Source organism: Lithobates pipiens, unplaced genomic scaffold (genome assembly GCF_037356315.1).
Source record: "Lithobates pipiens isolate NorthernLeopardFrog02 unplaced genomic scaffold, aLitPip1_a1.2 Scaffold_3, whole genome shotgun sequence".
Classification (NCBI taxonomy): Eukaryota; Metazoa; Chordata; class Amphibia; order Anura; family Ranidae; genus Lithobates; species Lithobates pipiens.
Window position 1 is genome coordinate 230572371 of NW_027507790.1, and position 23107 is coordinate 230595477.

The 23107-nt window shown below is 43.8% G+C and overlaps 1 protein-coding gene across 2 annotated transcripts in view; it reads right to left on the reverse strand.

Annotated features, from left to right (window-relative positions):
* Nucleotides 1–983: 983 nt before the first annotated feature.
* RAI14 (retinoic acid induced 14) overlaps nt 984–23107 on the reverse strand; it is a 254013-nt gene continuing 231889 nt past the window's right edge. For both annotated transcript variants that reach the window (XM_077462880.1, XM_077462879.1), the window contains 3 exons: nt 12321–12470; nt 3987–4052; nt 984–2649 (listed from right to left, as the gene is read on the reverse strand). In XM_077462880.1, the coding sequence (XP_077319006.1) occupies nt 2572–2649; nt 3987–4052; nt 12321–12470 (294 nt within the window). In that variant the 3' untranslated portion in view covers nt 984–2571. The remainder of the gene's footprint in view (nt 2650–3986; nt 4053–12320; nt 12471–23107) is intronic.

Here is a 23107-nt window from a genome sequence, read left to right on the forward strand (position 1 = left end):
CCATGTCTTTATGGACCTTGCTTTGCACACTGGTGCACAGTCATGTTTGAACAGGAAGGGGGTATCCCCCAAACTGTTCCCACAAAGTTGGGAGCATGACATTGTCCAAAATGTCTTGGTATGCTGACGCCTTAAGAGTTCCCTTCACTGGAACTCCAATCCAGGGCACAAAGCAAGGTCCATAAAACATGCCCAGGTTTGGGGTGCAGCCCCTTACACAGACCCAACCTGTTTAAGGGCCTTTGACTTGCCCATATACAGAGCTCACTCTTCCTTCCACACCAGTGGTTACTCAATTGTGGGGTGTGGTCTGAAGGCTAGGTTAATATCACTTGGGCAGAAATTGAGATTCAAGGGGCTCCCCAGAACTCGACTTGAAGACTAACATATGTACTTACAGGCATCACAAGGTGCCTGCAATTCAGGACTGTCCCTAAATTAGGAACATTTTAAACCAAGTCAGGTTTATTTCAAGACTTTCCCAGATGCTAGGATCTAGCCCACCTGCGCGCCCCCCCCCCCCCCCCCCAAACACACACACATACATACATTTGCCATCCCTGTACTGTTTCCCCAATATTCATGGTCACATATGGTGAGGTGAGAACCTTGTCTAATGCTAGCCATGGAGGTTTCTTATTATGGGAGATTGTCTCCTTGTCTTTGCATGGGGTTTGCCAACTCCAAAATCTCTCAGTAGATATAACAGAAACACATGAATACACAATTATGACATTTACGTAGTGCTTTCATTTGTGGGTGGAGTGCTTTGTGTGATACAGAACACTCAATACCATTTTCTATACATGTCCCATGACGGATTGACATTTTTCTCTGCAACTTTTTTGATGATCTTTATTTTCAAGTGTTCCATTTGTTCTAGTTTGTTCGTTATCATGGAGAGGGACAACAATTCTGATATAATTACTACATAAAAATATACATAAATATTTTCTGATGCCTAAAACAAAAATAGAAAATAATCAAGAACTACATATTTTTAATATAAAATATTTTTTAAAGTAACAATTCATAATAATATTACTGCATAATAAACTAAATGACTAGCCCTTATCTAGCATGGTCATGGTATAGTGGGTTACAGGCTGTCCTGAATACAGGGTACAAAATCTAATGGAGGACGCATAGAAAAACTGGTGCGGAAAGATACTGCAACCACTAGTAACCAATCAAAGTCCTTGTGTTATTTTTTATTTTTTTGTTTATAAAATGGATCACGCTCTGTTTTTTGTTATGCCTCCACTGTCTGCTACCAATGTGCAAAAGGAGAATGGTTCACACATTCTTTCATTAACAGCCATTGGAAATCGATCACGTCATCCTTCATCAATTGACATATTGACCATTCGGACGTTTCTCACATTGGTCAAATAACCAGAGATAATTATGTAGGGGATGTGGAATGACAAACTCCAAATTTTGATCTGTAGAAGACATTGCAAGCATACTGAGAATTGTTGTGACCAAGCTTGGATATTTAAATTCCATATAATCAGGTGAAGGTTCCACTAAAGCACTGAAATGCAGTCATCCAGTGGATTGTCCATAAAACATATGGAGAATTCTCTTTGGCAGATGATATTGGAAACAAATTTTCAGATCCAAGCTCAGCCAATCACAGCCATGCCAGGACCTGTGGGGGGTAGCCTTACAGGGGTCCTGGAAAGCTGGAAAGAAAAGTCAGGAGCTCAAACCTTGACCTACTCTACCAAAAATGGAAGTAATAGGAATACCAAATACCAATACTCTACCAAAAATGGAAGTAAGTGTTTTTTGCCAAGAGCAAGTCTGATAACAATGGTGTTGTCTGCTCTTTGGTAGCTAGATACAGTTAGTGCACTATACACAAAAGTGTCTTGGGAGACGGTGGAAGTGGACAGGACCCGCAGCCCATCAGAATAGAAATATGGTAGCTGGCAATGCTAATTTAGGTTTAAAAGGGGCAAACTCAAGCCAAAACAAGCAGGCAACTCCTGACCATCAGGTCTCTTCCAGTCATTGATGTTCTAAGCAATGGAGCAAAGATGAGAATGGAAGCCCAGAGCGTGTTCCTTCACAATCTAGCAATGGCAGCTTCCTTGTTTTAAAATTGGAAGGTATCTCCCAACCAGTATGGAAATGCCATGGAACACCCAGGAAGGCACTTAATTCAGTGGCAAGGAAAATCAGCAACTCTCAAGTGGAAGAAGGGGAATGAAAATGAGTATAACCAATGGAGCTAGACTGGTTACCAGAGGTTACAGGTTATAAGGCCAGTAATCTACATTAATGTTCCCACAATCCATCAATCTGCTACAAAACAAGATTACTAATTCAAGACAAAGCAGCATTTTATTGCATTCTCTACTTGAAGGAGTTCCTGGTTGACTACTACATAAGCTTGCTAACAGTCCCCCGAAAAATGTTGATTGGAAACGATGGTTCTTTATCAAAAAATATAAAATACATCATTTTCTGATACAGAAGAACTGATTCATCTGGTATCCAGCATAGATAGATCGCAATGTAATACTAGGAGGCAGTGTTGTAGCGAGTGTTTGTCCCTGGATGTCACATCTTCTGAGACTGGCTCTTACACATGGTCAGGATCTGTTTTAGCACTTTCTGTACATCTTCATCCATTTGGCCCTGAGAGAAAACAGGAGAAGCATTGTAAAGCAAATCTGAAATCATGAGTGATAAATACTTTATTCATGCACCACTCTACCTGCTCTTAGGTTCTGCCCCCCACTGCTAAGCCTCGCTCCTTAACATCATGATGTCAGAGCATACCCAAGTGGATGACATCGCTGTCATCCCACCACAACTAGAAGACCAAGTTCATTATAGCAAGTGAGCATGTGGTGAGGGATTGTGGATCCTTGTAGACCCTTGCATGGGAGCTGAAGTAGCACAAGATGTTGTCACTTTGACCTGAATGGAAATTTAACAGCATCTCCATAACCCCTAAACACAACACGCCTTATCTCATGATAGATAAGGCTCTGCATTCACTTCCCTAAGCAGGTATTTTTTTGTAAATATGTCCAAAGACATAAAGCATTCCCCCAATTCAGAATACACCATCTTTTAAGGGTGACAATATCATGCCTGTGTTGGCAAGCAGGTACACCCATCTTCTGTCTGGAGAAGTCCAGAAGTGGTCTTCATGGAAGAATTACGGCCAAAAATCCACATCTCTGATGTGGAAACAAGGCTAAAAGGGATTCAACTATGCATGAAAACACGGGAACTGGGGTGCAAAAAAATGGCAGCAGATGCCCTGGACTAATGAGTCAAAATGTGAAATATTTGGCTGTAGCAGGAGGCAGCTTGTTTGTGAAGGGCTGGAGAGCGGTACAATAATGAGCGTCTGCAGGCAACAGTGAAGCATGGTGGAGGTTCCTTATAAGTTTGGAACTTCATTTCTGCAAATAGAGTTGGAAATTTGGTCAGGATCTTTGGTATCCTTAATGCTTAGAAACAAGGTCAGATACTTATCCATCATGCCAAACTATCAGGGAGGAGTGTGATTGGTCACAAATTTATTTTGTAGCAGGACAACAACCCCAAACATACAGCCAATGTCATTAAGAACTATCTTCAGCATAAAGAATAGTCTGTCTGGGATTACATCATGGGAGAGAAGCATTTTAGAGAAGCATTTGAGGTATCCTACACCCACAGAAGATCCGTGGTTAGTTCACCAAGATGTTTGGAACCACATACCTGCTGAGTTCTTTCAAAAACTGCATGCAAGTGTACCTAGCAGAGTTGCGGCAAATGGTGGTCACGCCAAATAGTAATTTTATTTGGATTTCTTTTCTGTTCATTTATTTTCCACTTTGACAATTGATAAAAATTAACCATTACCACTTCTATTTCTTAAAGCATTCTTCATTTTTTCACAGCTGTCTAAAACTTTTGCACAGTAGTGTATATTTTAGATACCCTGATAAGAAACCCCAGTGTTCCAAAATCCTTACCTGAACTGCATACAGCAAGTGCATTCTGTAAACGGACACAATCTCTTGGTGTTGTTTCTTGGTCTCCTATAGCAAACAAATAGATAAATAGGAATGAAAACCAGGGTGGGAATTTGCAGCTAAACTAACAACATAGTCAGTGCTGTACATTGCTGCACTGGGTCTAGATACACAGCCCATGTTTACTGTATATATTGTATGTAACCATGCTCTATAAAAATCATCAAAGCTTTAGGATAAATATTTATAAAGCCAGTAAGTCACTGCTGGCACCTTGTCAGGTCTCTCAATGTAGTTACAAGGAGCTTTTGCTACCTTTGTATTCTCCCCCTTGTTGCTTGACATTCAGCTCCTTGCACTTTAGCTGAAAATTCATTGTCTGTCATTTGCCTTCTACATCCACCATAGATCCATGATATAATAAAAATGAATCCTCAGGCTGCATGCTTTTCAAGGGGTTAAATTTAAATTGATAAATTGATCATCAACTTGATTATCAGCTTGTTCAAACTGGATTTTACCAGGCTACTGTTCACCATAAAAATGAAAAATGATTCATTAAACTTTTTAAAGTGGAGTTCCACCCATAAAAACATTTTTACATTCACAGTCCTTTACAGAAATGCCCTGTTGCTATGTAGGGGCTCCTAATCTGCCACTTCCGGTCCGTGGAGCTCCTCATCACTTCCACCCTCGCCAGTGCTCCTGGGAAATTCGAGTCATCATTTCCCAGGAGTCAGTGGGCAGGACTGTGAGCAAAAATCCCATTATTTCCCGTCAGGAAATTACACGATTTAAGGCAGTTACCCTAACAACGGGGCGGGACTTTCCTCTGTGGCCGCCCGTTGTTATGGCAACTTTCTTAATAATCGGCGCTACGGTCGCCGGAGCATCGTGCATGCACGTTATCGAGAGGTTACCCAGCATGCACCTCTTCATCGCTAATCCCAGAAGAGGTTGCGACTGGGCTTCAAATGCCCACGATCATTATGTCAACGGCCAGAAGAGGATTTACTAAGTACTAAGTATAAAATAAAGATAAAATTCACATCCACTAGCAAACATATATAAACATTATTTGTGTTATTAATGCATTAGGATTGGATGCCTAAAAAAAAATAAAAATAAAACACTATACTAATAAATAAAAAACTGTTGGCGTAACTCCGCTTTAAGGGCACCTTCAGACATATATATTTCAGCAACACATGGTAATACCGTATCTTCCCACTATGCAGAGCACTTTTTAGGGTTCCATTCATTTAGAATAGCACCCCAATGTACAACTACAGGGGGAGATTCACTAAAACTGGAGTGTGCAAAATCTGGTGCAGCTCTGCACAGAAACACACTGCTCTGACTAAGCCAAAAAAACAAAACAAAACATCATGCCCCCCCAGACCGTACCAGACTGGTATCCGGTATGCTTTTTAAAAAGAGAACCCCACACCATAAAAAAAAAAAAAAAAACGCGTGGGGGTCACGCCCAAAATTCCATACCAGACCCTTATCGGAGCATGCAGCCTAGCAGGTCAGGAAAGGGGGGATGAGTGAGCACTCCCCCCCCCCCCTCCTGAACCATACCTGGCCTCATGCCGTCAACATGGGTGGGGTGGGAGCTTACCCACAAGGGCCTCTTCCTGAAAACCCTGGGCGGGTGGTTGTGGGGGTCTGCTGACAGGGGGCTTATCGGAATCTCAAAAGCCCCTTTTAACAAAGGGGCCCCCAGGTTCTTCTCCCTCCGCTGCCAATGTCTTAATTGTGGTTCTTTTCCCTCCGCTGCCAATGTCGTCTTTCTACTGTTGTTCTTCTGACGCTCGCTCCCGCAGTTGTGGCAGCTCCATTCTCTGCCGGCTCTTAAATAGATATGTAGTGTGGCCATCTGGTGATGTCATCCAAAGACCCCACTCCCTTATGACCTCACCGCCCCATCATGGCCCCAAAGACAACATCGGCAGTGGAGGGAGAAAAACCACAGGAAGACGACGTAGACAGCGGAGGCATTAGAACTGGAGGGACATCACCGGAGCAAGAAGACACGCTTTAGCTATGAGGGACATTCTTTATTTTAAGAACCTGTATACTGTTTCTATTTACTTTTTACACTTTTTGGTGAATGGGTAAGGGTACAATGTACCCTATACTCATTCATGGGGGGGCGGTTTCTGGTGTTCTGTTAAAGGAGGCTTCCAAATTCTGAAAAGCCCCCTGCCCACAGACCACCAGCCAGGGTTGTCGGGAACCTTGTCCCCATCAACATGGAAACAAGGTGCTTTGGGGTGCTGGCATGGTGAGAGCGTGTGGCCTGGTATGGTTCTGAAGGAGGGGGGGCGCTCTTTTGTCCCCCCCCTTTGCTGACCTGCCGGGCTGCACGCTTGGTTAAGGATCTGGTATAGATTTTGGGGGGGACCCCACACTATTTTTATTGTATGGGGTTTCTCTTCAAGATCCTCAGAGCACAAGTTGCATGCCACAAGTCGGATCATTTAAGATAATGATCCAACTTGGATGGGGGGAGAGGAGGAGGGAGAGGAGGAGGAAGAGGAGGAGGGGGAAGGGAGGAGGAGGAGGGGGAAGGGAGGAGGAGGAAGAGGAGAAAGGAGGAGGAGGAGGAGGAGGAGGAGGAAGGAGGAAGGAGGAGGGAGAAGGGAGGAGGAGCCAACGCTATTAAAAGAGCTATAAGAAGATAGCGGAGGCCTGGCAAGAAGAACCGAAGAGCAGGACAAGACCCCCGGACGGCGGTGACAAAGAAGAAAGCCGGGCTCCTCCGCTAGTAAAAGAGCTAGCCTGGCGAGAAGACCCCCCCAAGACGGGAGAAGATCCCCAGAGCTGTCTAATAAAGTACTTTAAAAACCTGTGTTCTGTTTTTTTATGTACACTTTTTTCCCCAGGTGAATGGGTAGGGGTACTATGCACCCCCTACTCATTCACATAGGGTGGGGGGCCAGCATCTGGGGGCCCCCTTATTAAAGGAGGCTCCTGGATTCCTATAAGCCCCCCACCCGCAGACCCTGAAACCAACGGCCAGGGTTGTCGGGAAGAGGCCCTTGCCCTCATCAACATGGGGACAAGGTGCTTTGGGGTGGGGGGCCGCAGGGCGCCCCCCCTTCCCCAAAGCACTCACCCCCCATGTTGAGGGCACGCAGCCTGGTACAGCTCAGGAGGGGGGCGCTCGCTCGTCCCCACCCCCTTTCCTGACCGGCCGTTTTTTCGTCGTAGGGGGGTTCCCCTTAAAATCCCTACCAGACCTAAGGGCCTGGTATTCCTCCGAAGGGGGAACCCATGCCGGTTTTTTATTTAAAATTTGGTGTGGAGTTCTCACTTAAGATTCATACTAAATACAGTGCCTGGTATTGGTGGGAATTCAATTCGGATCCCTGCACCAGTGTGAACCCGGCCTCAATGTTAGCGATGCTTGTTGCTTATCGGGAAAGGAAAAGAAACATTTTTCCTTTCCTGATGCGAGCCGGCTCGGCACTGGCTCCCGCGACGGGGCTCGCAGGGTGCCAATCTCGCCGATAAAAGCGGCGAGATTGACACAATATCGCGGGCACCTACTGTACAACTCATGATACATTAGTGTGATGGCCAGTGGGAAGAATGCTTCTTTACCCCCTTACAGATAGCTAAAAAGATCAATGGTGAACTTATCTGAGAGGAGAAAATAGCTCATTGCCCAAGGAACCACTAGCAACCTCTGGAGAAACCTCAGGGTGCCATGGAACTCTGGTTAAGAAACCCTGCTACAGAGCAATGCAATTAGCAGCTAGTTACATAGTTACATAGTAGGTGAGGTCGAAAAAAGACACGAGTCCATCAAGTCCAACCTATGTGTGTGATTATATGTTAGTATTACATTGTATGTTGTGGTCGTTCAGGTGCTTAACTAATAGTTTCTTGAAACTATCGATGCTCCTCCCTGAGACCACCGCCTGTGGAAGGGAATTCCACATCCTTCCCGATTCATCGTCAGGCAACGAAATGCGTAAAAAGGAGCTTGAAAGACAATCACGTCACTTCCGGTTTCCGCTATCTGGTCTGTGGAACGCATGCTGTCCCAGATCTGCTGAATTTACTCTGTTCATGCTTTTGGCACTAGTGAGTGTCTTTTTTATAAATAAAACCCCCCCCTTTTTTTTTTTTATCGGACTTACACTATGAGTGTCCCTCCTTTCCATCCATTCACCTGTTGATATGATGTGATTTAACACATTGTGGAAGAGGCCACTGCATTGGATACCTGGAACAAAGATTGACCTGACTACATGCGGTTTACCCCCTGTAGGGGTGCAGCTATCTGGTGAGTGTGGAACCGAGAGGGGAGCATGAGTGTTGATCACTTTCTGCACAGAAGTTGTGACCAATTTGTCATATATAGTCACTTTGGAGAGTCACGTTTACGGACATTGATTGCACAAATCACTTTGGACTATTATAGGATTTTTATACATATACATTTTGTGTTGCTTTTTATACACGTATATTTCCTTTACTAGCAGTTTATTATTCTGTTTATGGATGAAGATTTTGGTACATAGCAATTATTGCATATAATTCCTATAGTGTTACAAGGTAGTATCTGGATGTGATATATTGGGGGGGGGGACATGTTTGGAATTTCCCCACTTTGACCACTGGGGGGCACGGATGTTCATTTAGTCTATTGCCCTCCCGTGGATCATGTTATTCTCGCTAAGCAATTAGCTAGATGGAATAATGATGTGAGAACTCTTAGTGCACTCTTAATGAGATGTGTATATATATATATATATGTACACACACACACACACATAGACACATTTCCTTATTAGCACTTTATTCTGCTTATGGATGAAGACTTTTGGCACATAGCACTATTTTCAGTTTTCCTTTATTTTTATTTTTATGACGTTTTTGGCACAATAGGTTCATTTGGAGTCTTGGTAACAATTTGCACTTTTTCAAGATTGCTTGGGTCAATATGTCTCTAAGTCTCTTGGCAGCGCCACCTACCTCTTTATAAATTATATTCAATCCTAATTTGCTGACAAGCTAAAAAAAGAAAAAAAACGTATAAAAGACTTTGTGGCCAAAATCCATATAGATGGTATGGCTGTCATCTCTATATATGGACTTTGCTCAAAGCTGCTGTTATTATTTTTATTATTATTAATGAAAACTGAAGACGGAATAATGAAAAAGCCACCAGAAGTTCATCAGCCGTGATGAAGGTTTAGGCATGCAGACATGACGTCAGGACTCCAGGAGGAGACCAACAATTATGTTGCACCTAATATATTCTTATTAGTCTAAATAGACTGAAATCAACACTCTGTATTTATGTTCTGTTACAAGAAAATTGGAAAATTGTTGGCCATGAAAGTTGGCGTCCTACAAGAGGGGGCTGAAAAGTAGCTGGTTTAGAGGAGAACTTGATCTTTTAGGTTGGGTTCACAGTGGAGCACACAACGGCTCACAGCAGAAGTCCAGTGCGTCTCCTTTCACCAGTTCAGGTCCGATTTCAGCCTGAATTTGGACCCGAAATGGACCAGAAGACGCACAGGAATCCTGTGCAATTTGCACCGGAGATGCTGTAGAGATGTATGAAGCCAGCCTTAGAGTAAACCTGTACCAAGTCTCTTCAATTCAAACCGCATGCATGAGCAGAGGATACCAGAGCCAAGCGTGGGGGGGGTTTGGTGGGGTGCTGCTGCATGAGACGTGCGGGGGGTGGGGGTTGGGTGCTGCCAGAGCCACAAGTGGGGGGGGGGGGGGGGGGGGTTGGTGGGCACAGTGGTTGCATATGGTGGGCACAAGGGCTGCATATGGTGGGCACAAGGGCTGCATATGGTGGGCACAAGGGCTGCATATGGTGGGCACAGTGAGGCTGCAATTGATGGGGGTGTTTCAGTATTTTTCAGTTTGTTTGCACCCCCCAAAAATTTTGAGCACCAGCCGCCACTGGAGTTTATAGCTGGTACCCGCAGGTGTCTACAAGAATATTTATATGCTTGAGCACCATGAGAATCTCAAAACCAGAAGCTGCCTTCCTGAAGTTGGTGCAATGTCCTCCAACCTACTGCCAGGAATTGGACAACACTGAGGCAGAAGAGGCTCCCACTTTATGCTGCGAGTGGAGAGAACACAATGACCATAGAAGTAATGTCACCATAGAAGTAATGTCACCAGCACACCAGGATCTCCAGAAATGGGTCCAAAACTTTAATCAGCAATCAGATAATTATAGCAGAAAACAACGTTTCAGAGCCATGCAGGACCCCTTCATCAGGCATGTGACCTCCACCATAGGGCCAGCTGTCTCTTGTGCTCTGCTGGCCCAGTTTGTCCTTAAAATCCAGAAATATAATTGCAGTACCTTAATAAAAGGGACAACTTGCAAAATACAATTTGCACATTGGATGAGTTATAAACTCCTTTAGTTCCCAGATAATTATTTTAATAACACCCTCCTCATTCAATGTAGGGTAAGAAGCGTGTCCCATAAGCTGCACATCAAGGCAGACACACTGTAAAGTGGTATATGGCAACCTCAGCCTGGGCTCCAACCAGGCCACCCCCCCCCTCCCCCCGAAACGTGTTTTGCTCCAAGAGGAGCTTAATAACTTGATCCTGTTCCTTTAACCCCTTGATCTCCGGAAGATTTACGCCCCTTTATGACCAGGCCACTTTTTGCGATTCGGCACTGCATTAATTTAACTGACAATTGCGCAGTTGTGAAAAACTGTACCCAAATAAAATTGATGTCCTTTTTTTCCCCCCACAAATAGAGCTTTATTTTGGTGGTATTTGATCACCTCTGCGTTTTAAATGTTTTGCGCTATAAACAAAAAAAAATTTCAATTTTGAAAAAAATAAAAAAATTTCTGCTATAAAACATATCCAATAAAAACATTGAAAAAAAAAAATCATGTTTCTTCATAAATTTAGGCCAATATGTATTCGACTACATGTTTTTGGTAAAAAAAAATCCCAATAAGCGTATATTGATTGGTTTACGCTTACGTTATAGCATCTACAAACTTTGGGATATATGCTGGATTTTTTTTTCTTTTTTTTTATACTACTAATGGTGGTGATCAGTGGTTCATACTGGCACTGCGATATTGCGGCAGACAATCGGACACTGACACTTTTGTCACTTTGCGGGAACCAATGACACTAATACAGTGATTAGTGCTAAAAATATGCACTGTCACTGTACTAATGACACTGGCCGGAAAGGGGCTAAACATCTGGGGTGATCAAAAGGTTAAATGTATGCCTATCCAGTGTTTGTGTTTACTATGTATGCTGCATTTACAAGGGGAAGAGATGGATTTGAGTCCCTGCTTTGCAGGAACAAACACTCCATCCCTTCCCCCATCGGAAGGGAAATCTGCCTTGTTTGCAAAGCTACTGAGGATAGGCAGGTGCTGGCAGATATTAAGTGCCTGGCACCCACAGATTGGCCTCTCCCGTGAATAATCACAGCAGCGCATCCCCTGCAGGCAGAAGTGCATAATCATGTATGTATGTATTATATAGATATATACACACACACACACACACACACACACATACACGCACACGCGCGCATGATCTGGACCACAGCTTTCAAGGGGTTGAGTGAAATGCGTTGGGGGCGTGGCCTGGTTGGAGCCCAGGCTGAGGTTGCCATATACCCCTTTACCTAGCCTGCACTCACAGCACACTGGACGGACTAGCATTCCTTCAAAGCCTGAGCGGCTCACATCATCTTGCATCTCCTTCTCATTCAGTTTTCCATGGACCAAAAGGTGACAACCCTAGTGCCATTTCTGTACTCTGCAAAAACAACCACTGTATGTGCAAGCATAATCTGCCCCAATTGGGGGGCAGGACGCACACTGACATCTTTGCCTTTGGTGTCAGTTTAGGGATTCTGCCTTTGGGAGACTCGAAAGTAAGGGCTCATTAGCACTAGCGGTTGAAGGGCAGTAAAACACCATGGTTGGGATGCATTTTTATGACCCCCCCCTTCTCTCCCCAACTGACCCCCTATAGCTGAGTCGGTAGGTACTCATGCTGTAAGAGCGATGCTTTGCAGCTACGGAGGAAAGAGTCCTGCAACTGTGTGCAATATTGTGGGGTTCAAGGGGTTGAAACAGGCAGTGAGAAGACAATCAGACACCTCCTTGTGGCCTGTCAAATGCTCTGTGAAGACTGATCCGAATGTGGATCATTCTTCAGAGATCAAAGCACATGTGAATGAGCTCCAACACAAAAAAGATGGCGATTAAGCCCACTATTTTTTTTTTAGGAATGATCCTTTAAATATGAGGGAAATGCAAGTAAATGTTGGAGTGATGTACTTACCACCAACTGGTTCTGCAGTTGTTTGACCTGCTGCTGTAGTGATTCCAGTTGCTGGGTCTGTCGCTTAGGAGTGCTTGTGGTAAATGACAGCTGTGATAGGCTGTTCAGTGCTTCTTTCAGTTTGCTCACCTCCTTTGTCAGCTCATTGATCTGGAAGATCAGATGGGTATTGATTAGCAGCACATTCATTGATGATTTAAAAGCATAATTATTAAGGCTTGTGGATCTGTAGGGATCTCTGTAGGGATCTCTCCTTTCATAAGCCCCAATAATCAATTGTCCCCCCTGGTTACACAGTATCTCCAGGGCTGCTACAGTGCTCTGAGCTTCTCTGCCTCTTTCTGAGCAATGCAGAGGAGCTTCAGAAGCACATTGTTGAGTCTTTCCACTTTCTACAAGTGCATCTCATATAATTAGAATATCATAAAAAAGTTCATTTATTTCAGTAATTCAATTAAAAAAGTGAAACTCATATTTTATATAGATGTGTTACACACAGAGTGATATATTTCAAGCATTTTTCTTTTCATTTTGACGATCATGGCTTCCAGCTAGTGAAAACCCAAAATTCTGTATCTACGAAAATTATAATATTACATAAGTCCAATAAAAAATAAAGATTTTTAATACAGAAATGTTGGCTTACTGAAAAGTATGTCCATGTACAGTATAGTATGCACTCAATACTTGGTCGGGGCTCCTTTTGCATGAATTACTGCATCAATACGGATTGGCATGGAGGCGATCGGCCTGGGGCATGGAGGCGATCGGCCTGGGGCATGGAGGCGATCGGCCTGGGGCATGGAGGCGATCGGCCTGGGGCATGGAGGCGATCAGCACGTGGCACTTCTGAGGTGTTATGGAAGCCCAGGTTACTTTAATACTGTCTTTCAGCTCATCTGCATTGTTGGGTCTGGTGTCTCATCTTCCTCTTGACAATACCTCACAGATTCTCTATGGGGTTTAGGTCAGGCGAGTTTGCTGGCCAATCAAGCACAGAGATACCATGATCAATAAACCGGTTATTGGTACTTTTGGCAGTATGGGCAGGTGCCAAGTCCTGATAGAAAACAAAATCAGCATCTCCATAAAGCTGGTCAGCAGAGGGAAGAATGAAGTGCTCTGGAATTTCCTGGTAGTGGGCTGCGCTGACTTTGGACTTGTAAAACACAGTGGACCAACACCAGCAGATGACATGACTCCCCAAATCTTTGCTAACTCATGTAACTTGAATTCTGTGAATCTCCACTCATATGAGAAAGTGAGAGCGATAACGCCAAATTGAACACACCTGCTCCCCATTCACACCTGAGATCTTGTAACACTAACAAGTCACATGACACCGGGGAGGGAAAATGGCTAATTGGGCCCAATTTGGACATTTTCACTTAGGGGTGTACTCACTTTTGTTGGCAGTGGTTTAGACATTAATGGCTGTGTGTTGAGTTATTTTGAGGGGACAGCAAATTTACACTGTTATACAAGCTGTACACTCACTACTTTACATTGTAGACAAGTGTCATTTCTTCAGTGTTGTCACATGAAAATATATAATAAAATATTTACAAATATTTGAGGGGTGTACTAACTTTTGTGAGATAATGTACTTTTCAGTAAGCCAACAATTCAATTAAAAATCCTTTTTTTTAACATTGGTTTTATGTAATATTCTAATTTTCGGAGATACAGAATTTTGGTTGGTCACTAGCTGTAAGCCATAATCATCAAATTTAAAAAGAAAGAAATGCTTGGAATATATCACTCTGTGTGTAATGTATCTATATAAAATATACAAGTTTCACTATTTGAATTGAATTACTGAAATAAATGAACCTTTTGATGATATTATAATTTTATGAGATGCGCCTGTATATACAGTGCATCCGGAAAGTACTCACATCGCTTCAATTTTTCCACATTTTGTTATGTTACAGCCCTATTCCAAAATGGATTAAGTTCATTATATTCCTCAAAATTCTACAAACAATACCCCATAATGACAACGTGGAAGAAGTTTGAAATATTTGCAAATTTATTAAAAATAAAAAGGAAAAAAATCCCATGTACATAAGTATTCACAGCCTTTGCTTAATACTTTGTTGAAGCATCTTTGGCACCAATTACATCCTCAAGACTTTTTGAGTATGATGCCACAAGCTTGGCACACCTATTTTGGGGCACTTTCTCCCATTCTTCTTTGCAGGACCTCTTAAGCTACATCAGATTGGATGGGGAGCGTCGGTGCACAGCCATTTTCAGATCTCTCCAGAGATATTCAATCAGGTTCAAGTCTGGGCTCTGGCTGGTCCACGTAAGGACATTCACAGAGTTGTCCCATAGCCACTCTTTTGTTATCTTGGCTGTGTGTTTAGGGTCATTGTCCTGTTGGAAGATGAACCTTTGCCCCAGTCTGAGGTCCAGAACAATCTGGAGCAGGTGTTCATCAAGGATGTCTCTGTACATTGCTGCATTCATCTTTCCCTCTATCCTGACTAGTCTCCCAGTTCCTGCCGCTGAAAAACATCCCCACAGCAAGCCTGGTTTCTTCCAGACATGACACTTGCCATTCAGGCCAAAGAGTTCAATCTTTGTTTCATTAGACCAGATAATTTTGTTTCTCATGGTCTGAGAGTCCTTCAGGTGCCCTTTGGCAAACTCCAGGGGATTTTCAGGTGCTTTTTACTGAGGAGTGGCTTCCATCTGGCCACCCTACTGTACAGGCCTGATTGGTGGAGTGCTGCAGAGATGGTTGTTCTTCTGAAAGGTTCTCCTCTCTCCAAGGAGAAACACTGCACCTCTGTCGGAGTGATCACTGGTTTCTTGGTCACCTCCCTGACTAAGGCCCTTCTCCCCCGATCGCAAAGTTTGGCCGAGCGCCAGGCTCTAGGAAGAGTCCTGGTGGTTCCAAACATCTTCCATTTATGGATGATGGAGGCCACTGTGCTCATTGGGACCTTCAATGATGCAGATGTTTTTTTCTGTACCCTTCCCCAGATCTGTGTCTTGATACAATTCTGTCTCGGAGGTCTGCAGACAATTCCTTGGACTTCATGGCTCGGTTTGTGCTCTGACATACACTGTTAACTGTGGGACCTTATATAGACAGGTGTGTGCCTTTCCAAATCATGTCCAATCAACTGAATTCACAACAGATGGACTCCAATCAAGTTGTAGAAACATCTCAAGGATGATCAGTGGAAATCGGATGAGCCTCATCTCCATTTTGAGTGTCATGGCAAAGGTTGTGAATACTTATATACATGTGATTTTGTTTCATTTTTTATTTTTAATACATTTGCAAAGATTTGAAAAAACTTTCACGTTGTCATTATGGGGTATTGTTTGTAGAGTTTTGAGGAAAATAATGAATTTAATATATTTTGGAATAAGACTGTAACATAACAAAATGTGGAAAAAAGTGAAGCTCTGTGAATACTTTCTGGATGCACTGAGAACTGCCAAACGTGTGCCTGTTCCAGAATGGCAAAGAGGAGGATAGAACAATTATTACTAAAGACGTGTCTTAGCGGGCAGAATATGCAGGAGAATAATGGAAATGGTATGACAGAGAGCAGTATATGCCGGAGAGAAGTGCAGAGGGTATGACAGCAGGCAATATGAATAGGAGAGAAGAGTGAAAGGTATGACGATGGGCAGCATGTGCAGGAGAGGAGTGTAGAGGCTATGGCAGTATGAATAGGAGAGGTGTGTGGAGGGTATGGCAGTGGGCAGTATGAACAGGAGAGGAGCGTGGAGGGGATGACAGTATGAATAGGAGAGGAGTGTGGAGGGGATGACAGTATGAATAGGAGAGGAGTGTGGAGGGGATGACAGTAGGCAGTATGAACAGGAGAGAAGTGTGGAAGGTATGACAGTGGGCAGTATGAATAGGAGAGGAGTGTGGGGGGGGGGGGGGGTGACAGTGGGCAGTATGTTCAGGAGAGAAGTGTGGAGAGTATAATTAGGAGAGGAGTGTAGAGGGGATGACAGTGGGCAGTATGTACAAGAGAGAAGTGTGGAGAGTATGAATAGGAGAGGGGTGTAGAGGGGATGACAGTGGGCAGTATGAATAGGAGAGGAGTGTGGGGGGGATGACAGTAGGCAGTATGTACAAGAGAGAAGTGTGGAGAGTATGAATAGGAGAGGAGTGTGTGTGGGGGGGGGGGGGTGACAGTGGGCAGTATGTACAGGAGAGAAGTGTGGAGGGGATGACAGTGGGCAGTATGTACAGGAGAGGAGTGTGGAAGGCAAGACAGTAGGCAGTATGAACAGGAGAGGAGTGTGGAAGGTATGCCAGTGGGCAGTATGAATAGGAGAGAAGAGTGAAAGGTATGACGATGGGCAGCATGTGCAGGAGAGGAGTGTGGAGGCTATGGCAGTATGAATAGGAGAGGTGTGTGGAGGGTATGGCAGTGGGCAGTATGAACAGGAGAGGAGCATGGAGGGGATGACAGTATGAATAGGAGAGGAGTGTGGAGGGGATGACAGTAGGCAGTATGAACAGGAGAGAAGTGTGGAAGGTATGACAGTGGGCAGTATGAATAGGAGAGGAGTGTGGGGGGGGGGGGGGGGGTGACAGTGGGCAGTATGTACAGGAGAGAAGTGTGGAGAGTATAATTAGGAGAGGAGTGTAGAGGGGATGACAGTGGGCAGTATGTACAAGAGAGAAGTGTGGAGAGGATGAGAGAGGGCAGTATGTATAGGAGAGAAGTGTGGAGAGTATGAATAGGAGAGGAGTGTGGGGGGGATGACAGTGGGCAGTATGTACAGGAGAGAAGTGTGGAGAGTATGAATAGGAGAGGAGTGTGGGGGGGATGACAGTGGGCAGTATGTACAGGAGAGAAGTGTGGAGAGTATGAATAGGAGAGGAGTGTGGAGGGGATGACAGTGGGCAGTATGTACAGGAGAGAAGTGTGAAGAGTATTACAGGGGGAAATATGTGCAGGAGAGAAGTGTGGAAATCTTGGGCAGCTTTTACACTGCTCCACTGAAAAAACACATGCATTTTTGCCACGTTCCGATGCGTTTTGCACCTCGAAAAAAGGGACATGTGACTCAAAATAAACACACAACCGCAAGTGTCAGCAGGTTGGATGAAAAAAAAACAAAAAAAACCCAGCTCCCTCCATTGACACAAATGAAGTGGGTGGAGGAATCCCTCCAGCCGGGACATTGTATCCTGACAGCGGGACTCCCCGATGTCAGAATACGCTGATCAGCGGCTGCAGACATGAAGATTGGTGGCTGTAGAGTAACGCAGACCATTCTGATACTGACCTTAAAAAATAAGTACCATGGTTATAGGTAGGTTAGTTATATTTCTGTTTTAAATACCTGTAGAGGCACACAAGTATATTAGGGGTTGGTTCATACTGTGTGCACTGACCTGTGTTTTTTCCGCACAGAATAATCACAGGCCACTACTACTACGGCATATAAAAAACAATTGTTTTCTATGTGCCCAGTTCACCCCACAATGCTGATATGATGTGCCGTGCGGTGAGCTGTGGAAAAATGAGGCATGCCTATATTTTTGTGCAGCGCACTGGATGGCACCTCATGTCACCGTACAGCAGCATAACACACTGCACTGATCTCTGACAGAGCGGCACTGTCACTAGCCTGCACAGCAAAACACTGTTTTACCGCATGGGCTAGTGTGAGCATAGCCTAAGAGACCGAATGTAGATGGATCAAACCTCAGCCGGTTCAGCAGGGATGGGCTGAGATTCGATCTGTGGGCAGGCTGGTTTTACTCAAGTCACTCCATCGATCGACTTGGGTACAACCAGCCTGTCAGATTTTTTACATGCAATTGCTGCCGGCAACTATGGCAGTAATCATTGTGTTCTGCCGGCCAGGAAGGCTCCCCACACCTGAACCCCCGCCCCCCTCTGCCAGAACACAATAGCACTGTGGTCAATACTAGCTGTGTTGATGGGGGAATCAACCGATTTTCTTTCCTGCAATTCATGGTGGGAGGAAAGAAAATCGGCTGCTTTAAGATAAAACGTTACTGATCCTCCTACCATTGTATGTCACACTCTACTCTACTCATACCTTCCACACTCCTCTCCTAAAATGGAACAATGAAACGTTGTCCCAATTACCCATAAGGCCCTTTCACACGGGACGGATCAGTAATGATCCGCCCCGTGATGATCCGCTTGCTCAGCGGGGATAGCTCCGTTGTCCCCGCCGAGCCGGCGGATAACAGGGTGGTCCCGGCACACTGAGCCGGGACCGCCCTGTCAGCTCTCCTCTATGGGGGATCGGATGAACACGGACCATCTGTCCGTGTTCATCCAATCCGCTCTGCAGACGGATAGAAAAATAGGATTTTCCTCCGTCTGCAGAATCGGACAATAGCGGAGGTGGACGATAGCGGGTGTCTGCGGATGTTTATCCGCAGACACGCTATCCCATAGGAATGCATGTATGTCCGTATGTGTGAAAGGGGCCTTACAGTTACAGGATATATCAATATATAATATTATGACCAAAACACTACTATCAAGGAACTGCGGCCAAAAATCAGATCACAACATTGCAGCGTCCAGTTTAGTCTATTAATGGTGAAATGTTCATACACAATGTTATGCTTCTATTTAAATCGGGAATATGTTTTCGCTTTTCACACATTCACCATGGAAGGAACAGAATCTTTGTCAAAGTCTTATGCCGTGTACAGACGATCGGACATTCTGACAACAAAACTGTTTTTTTTTTTCAGACGGATGTTGGCTCAAACTTGTCTTGCACACACACGGTCACACAAATGTTGTCGGAAATTCCGATCGGCAAGAACGCGGTGACGTACAACACGTACGATGAGCCGAGAAAATTTGTGAACCAGCTCTCAAACATTCGTTGTCAGAAATTCCAACAGCAAATGTCCGATGGAGCCTACACGCGGTCCGAATTTGTGACAACAAGCTCACATCCAACATTTGTTGACGGAAATTCTGATCGTGTGTACGCGGCATTAGAATGGAAGATAACACTAATGCCTTGTACACACGGTTGGACATTCCGACCACAAAATCCGTCTGATTTTTTCAGATGGATTTTGTCTGAAACTGGTGTTGCATACACACGGTCGGACAAAGTTGTCGGAAAATCAGATCGTGGTGATGTAGAACGCGTACGGCGGGACTATAAACGGGCCAGTAGCCAATAGCTTTCATCTCTTAATTTATTCTGAGCAATGCGTGGTACTTTGTCCGTTGGAATTGTCTACACACGATCGGAATTTAACCACTTTCAGACCGGATCATTTTGCTGGCTTAAGACCAGACCACTTTTTGCGATTCGGCACTGCGTCGTTTTAACTGACAATTGCGCGGTCGTGCGACGTGGCTCCAAAACAACATTGATGTATTTTTTTCCCACAAATAGAGCTTTCTTTTGGTGGTATTTGATCACCCCTGCGGTTTTTATTTTTTGCGCTATAAACAAGAATAGAGCGACAATTTTGAAAAAAAAACACATTTTTTACTTATTGTTATAATAAATATCCCCCAAAAATATATATAGAAAAAACATTTTTTTCCCTCAGTTTAGGCCGATACGTATTCTACATATTTTTGGTAAAAAAAAAAAAAAAAAATCGCAATAAGCGATTATTGATTGGTTTCCACAAAAGTTATAGCGTCTACAAAATAGGGGATAGTTTTATGGCATTTTTATTAATAATTTTTTTTTTACTAGTAATGGCGGCGATCAGCCAACAAAACCGTGGATTTTTTTCCCGAAGGATGTTGGCTCAAACTTGTCTTGCATAAACACGGTCACACAAATGGCCCAAAATTCCGAACGTGAGAACGCGGTGACGTACAACACGTACGACGAGCCGAGAAAAAGGAAGTTCAATAGCCAGTGCGACTCTTCTGCTCGATACCGAGCATGCGTGAACTTTTCTGCTTCAGAATTGTGTACACTCGATCAGACTTTCCGACAAGTTTTTTTGGCGGAAAATTTGAGAACCTGCTCTCAAACATTTGTGTGCGGAAATTACCGACAGCAAATGTTCGATGGAGCATACACACGGTCGGACTTTCTGACAACAAGCTCACATCCAACATTTCCCTTCGGAAAGTCTGACTGTGTGTACGCTCCAATTTTTTATGTAACGTGATATTACCGCAAGGGTATCTAAAGTGGATAGAAAAAGTCTACACACCCCTGTTAAAATGTCAGGTTTCTGTGATGTAATAAAAATGAGACAAAGAAATGATGTCAGAACTTTTTCCACCTTTTAATGTGACCTATAAACTGTACAACTCAGTTGGACAACAAACTGAAATCTTTTAGGTGGAGAGAAATAATAAAAAAAATGTAAATAACATGGTTGCATGAGTGTGCACACCCTTAAACTAATAGTTTGTTGAAGCACCTTTTGATTTTATTACAGCACTCAGTGTTTTGAGTATGAGTCTATCAGCATGGCACATCTTGACTTGGCAATATTTGCCCACTCTTCTCTGCAAGAACATTCCAAATTTGTCAGATTGCGAGGGGATCTCCTGTGCACAGCCCTCTTCAGATCACCCCACAGATTTTCAATCAGATTCAGGTCTGGGCTCTGGCTGGGCCATTCCAAAACTTGAATCTTCTTCTGGTGAAGCCATTCCTTTGTTGATTTCGATGTATGCTTTGGGTCGTTGTCATGCTGATAGATTAAGTCCTCTTCATGTTCAGCTTTCTAGCAGAAGCCTGAAGGTTTTGTGCCAATATTGACTGGTATTTGGAACTGTTCATATTTCCCTCTACCTTGACTAAGGCCCCTGTTCCAGCTGAAGAAAAACAGCCCCAAAGCATAATGCTGTCACCACCATGCTTCACGGTGGGTCTGGTGTTCTTTTGGTGACGTGCAGTGTTGTTTTGGAGTCAAACATATCTTTTGGTATTATGGTTTCTTCAGACCATAACACATTTTCCCACATGCTTTTGGGAGACTCTAGATCTGTTTTTGCAAAAAATTAGCCAGGCTTGGATGTTTTTCTTCATAAGAAATGGCTTCCATCTTGCCAAGCTACACCATAGCCCAGACATATGAAGATTACGGGAGATTTTTGTCACATGAACAACACAGCCAGTACTTGCCAGATATTCCTTTAGCTCCTTTAATGTTGCTGTAGTCTTGGCAGCCTCCTTGACCAGTTTTCCTCTCGTGTTTTCATCAATTTTAGAGGGACGTCCAGTTCTTGGTAATGTCACTGTTTTGCCATATTTTCTCCACTTGATGACGACTATGTTCCATGGTATATCTAATTTGTATCTAATGTCTTAGAAATTCTTTTGTTCCCTTTCTCCTGACTGATACCTTTTAACAATGAGATCCCTCTGATGCTTTGGAAGCTCTCTGTGGACCATGGCTTTTGCTGTAGGACACGACTAAGAAAATATCAAGAAAGACCTACTAGAACAGCTGAACTTTATTTGGAGTTAATCAGAGGCACTTTAAATGATGGCAGGTGTGTACTGACTCCTATTTAACATTAGTTTGAATGTGATTGCTTAATTCTGAACACAGCTACATCCCCAGTTATAAGAGGGTGTACACACTTATGCAACCACATTATTTTAGTTTTACTTCCCAAACTAAAAGATTTCAGTTAGTTTTTAAATTGAGTTGTACAGTTTATAGGTCACATTAAAGGTGGAAAAATGTCTGAAATGATTTATAGTTGTCTCATTTGTTTACATCACACAAATCTAACATTTTAACAGGGGCGTGTAGACTTTTTATATCCACTCTAGATACCTTTGCGGTAATATCACGTTAAAAAATTGGAGCGCCCACTATTTTATGTTCTAGGGTGTCAGAAAATATATAATGTATTGGGGGGTTTTATGTAATATTTAGGCCTAAAATGTTTTTTAAATGTGTTCAAAAAATTCAAAAACGACTCTGGCTGTGAAAGTTGAAGGATAAGTTCACCTACCGGAACATGTTCCACCCGTAAGATTTGTTAGTAAAAAAAAAACTGGCTCGCAACTTTTTTAGGTGGCTCCTAGATTCAAAGAAAATTTGTCAAGCCCTGACTGAAGAGATGATGAGGATGAGGGAAAACCTGCTACCCTACCCAAGGCCCTATTGTGCTTCAATCCATCTTTTGCAAGTAGACAACTTCAGGCTGAGTTCACACCTTTCAGTGCATGTTCTCATGCATTTTCACAAGTGTTATCAACCGAACACGTACTGGCATTATCAATAGACACCATAATGAGCATCAACTCTTTAAAAAGGTTCAACAATGCACATATCAACGCATAACCAAGACATGAACTAGCACTATTAAAGCGGGAGTCCACTGTTTTTTTTTTATTTAAAAGCCAGCAGCTACAAAATACTGCAGCTGCTGACTTTTAAAATAATGACACTTACCCGCCCAGCGTGCCCCCAATGTCGGCACCCGAAGCCGATCTCTCGATCGTCTCTCGGGTGCTGCCGCCGCCATCTTGGGTATGGGAATCAGGAAGTGGAGCCTTGCGGCTTCATTTCCCAGTTCCCTACTGCGCATGCGCGAGTCGCGCTGCGCAATAAGGATGGTTCCCGCTGTCTCTGGGATCCGTGTGTTTCCCAGCAGACAGCGGGGGACCTTCGGAAAGGGGCGTAGATTCTGTAGAAAGGGGCGTACCTTCTGCAGATATCTATGCCGGAAGTGGGTGCAGATACCTGTACTGTACAGGTACCTGCACCCCCTCCCCCCTGAAAGGTGCCAATTGTGGCGCCGGAGGGGGGGGGAGGGTTCCAATGAGCGAAAGCTCCACTTTAGGGTGGA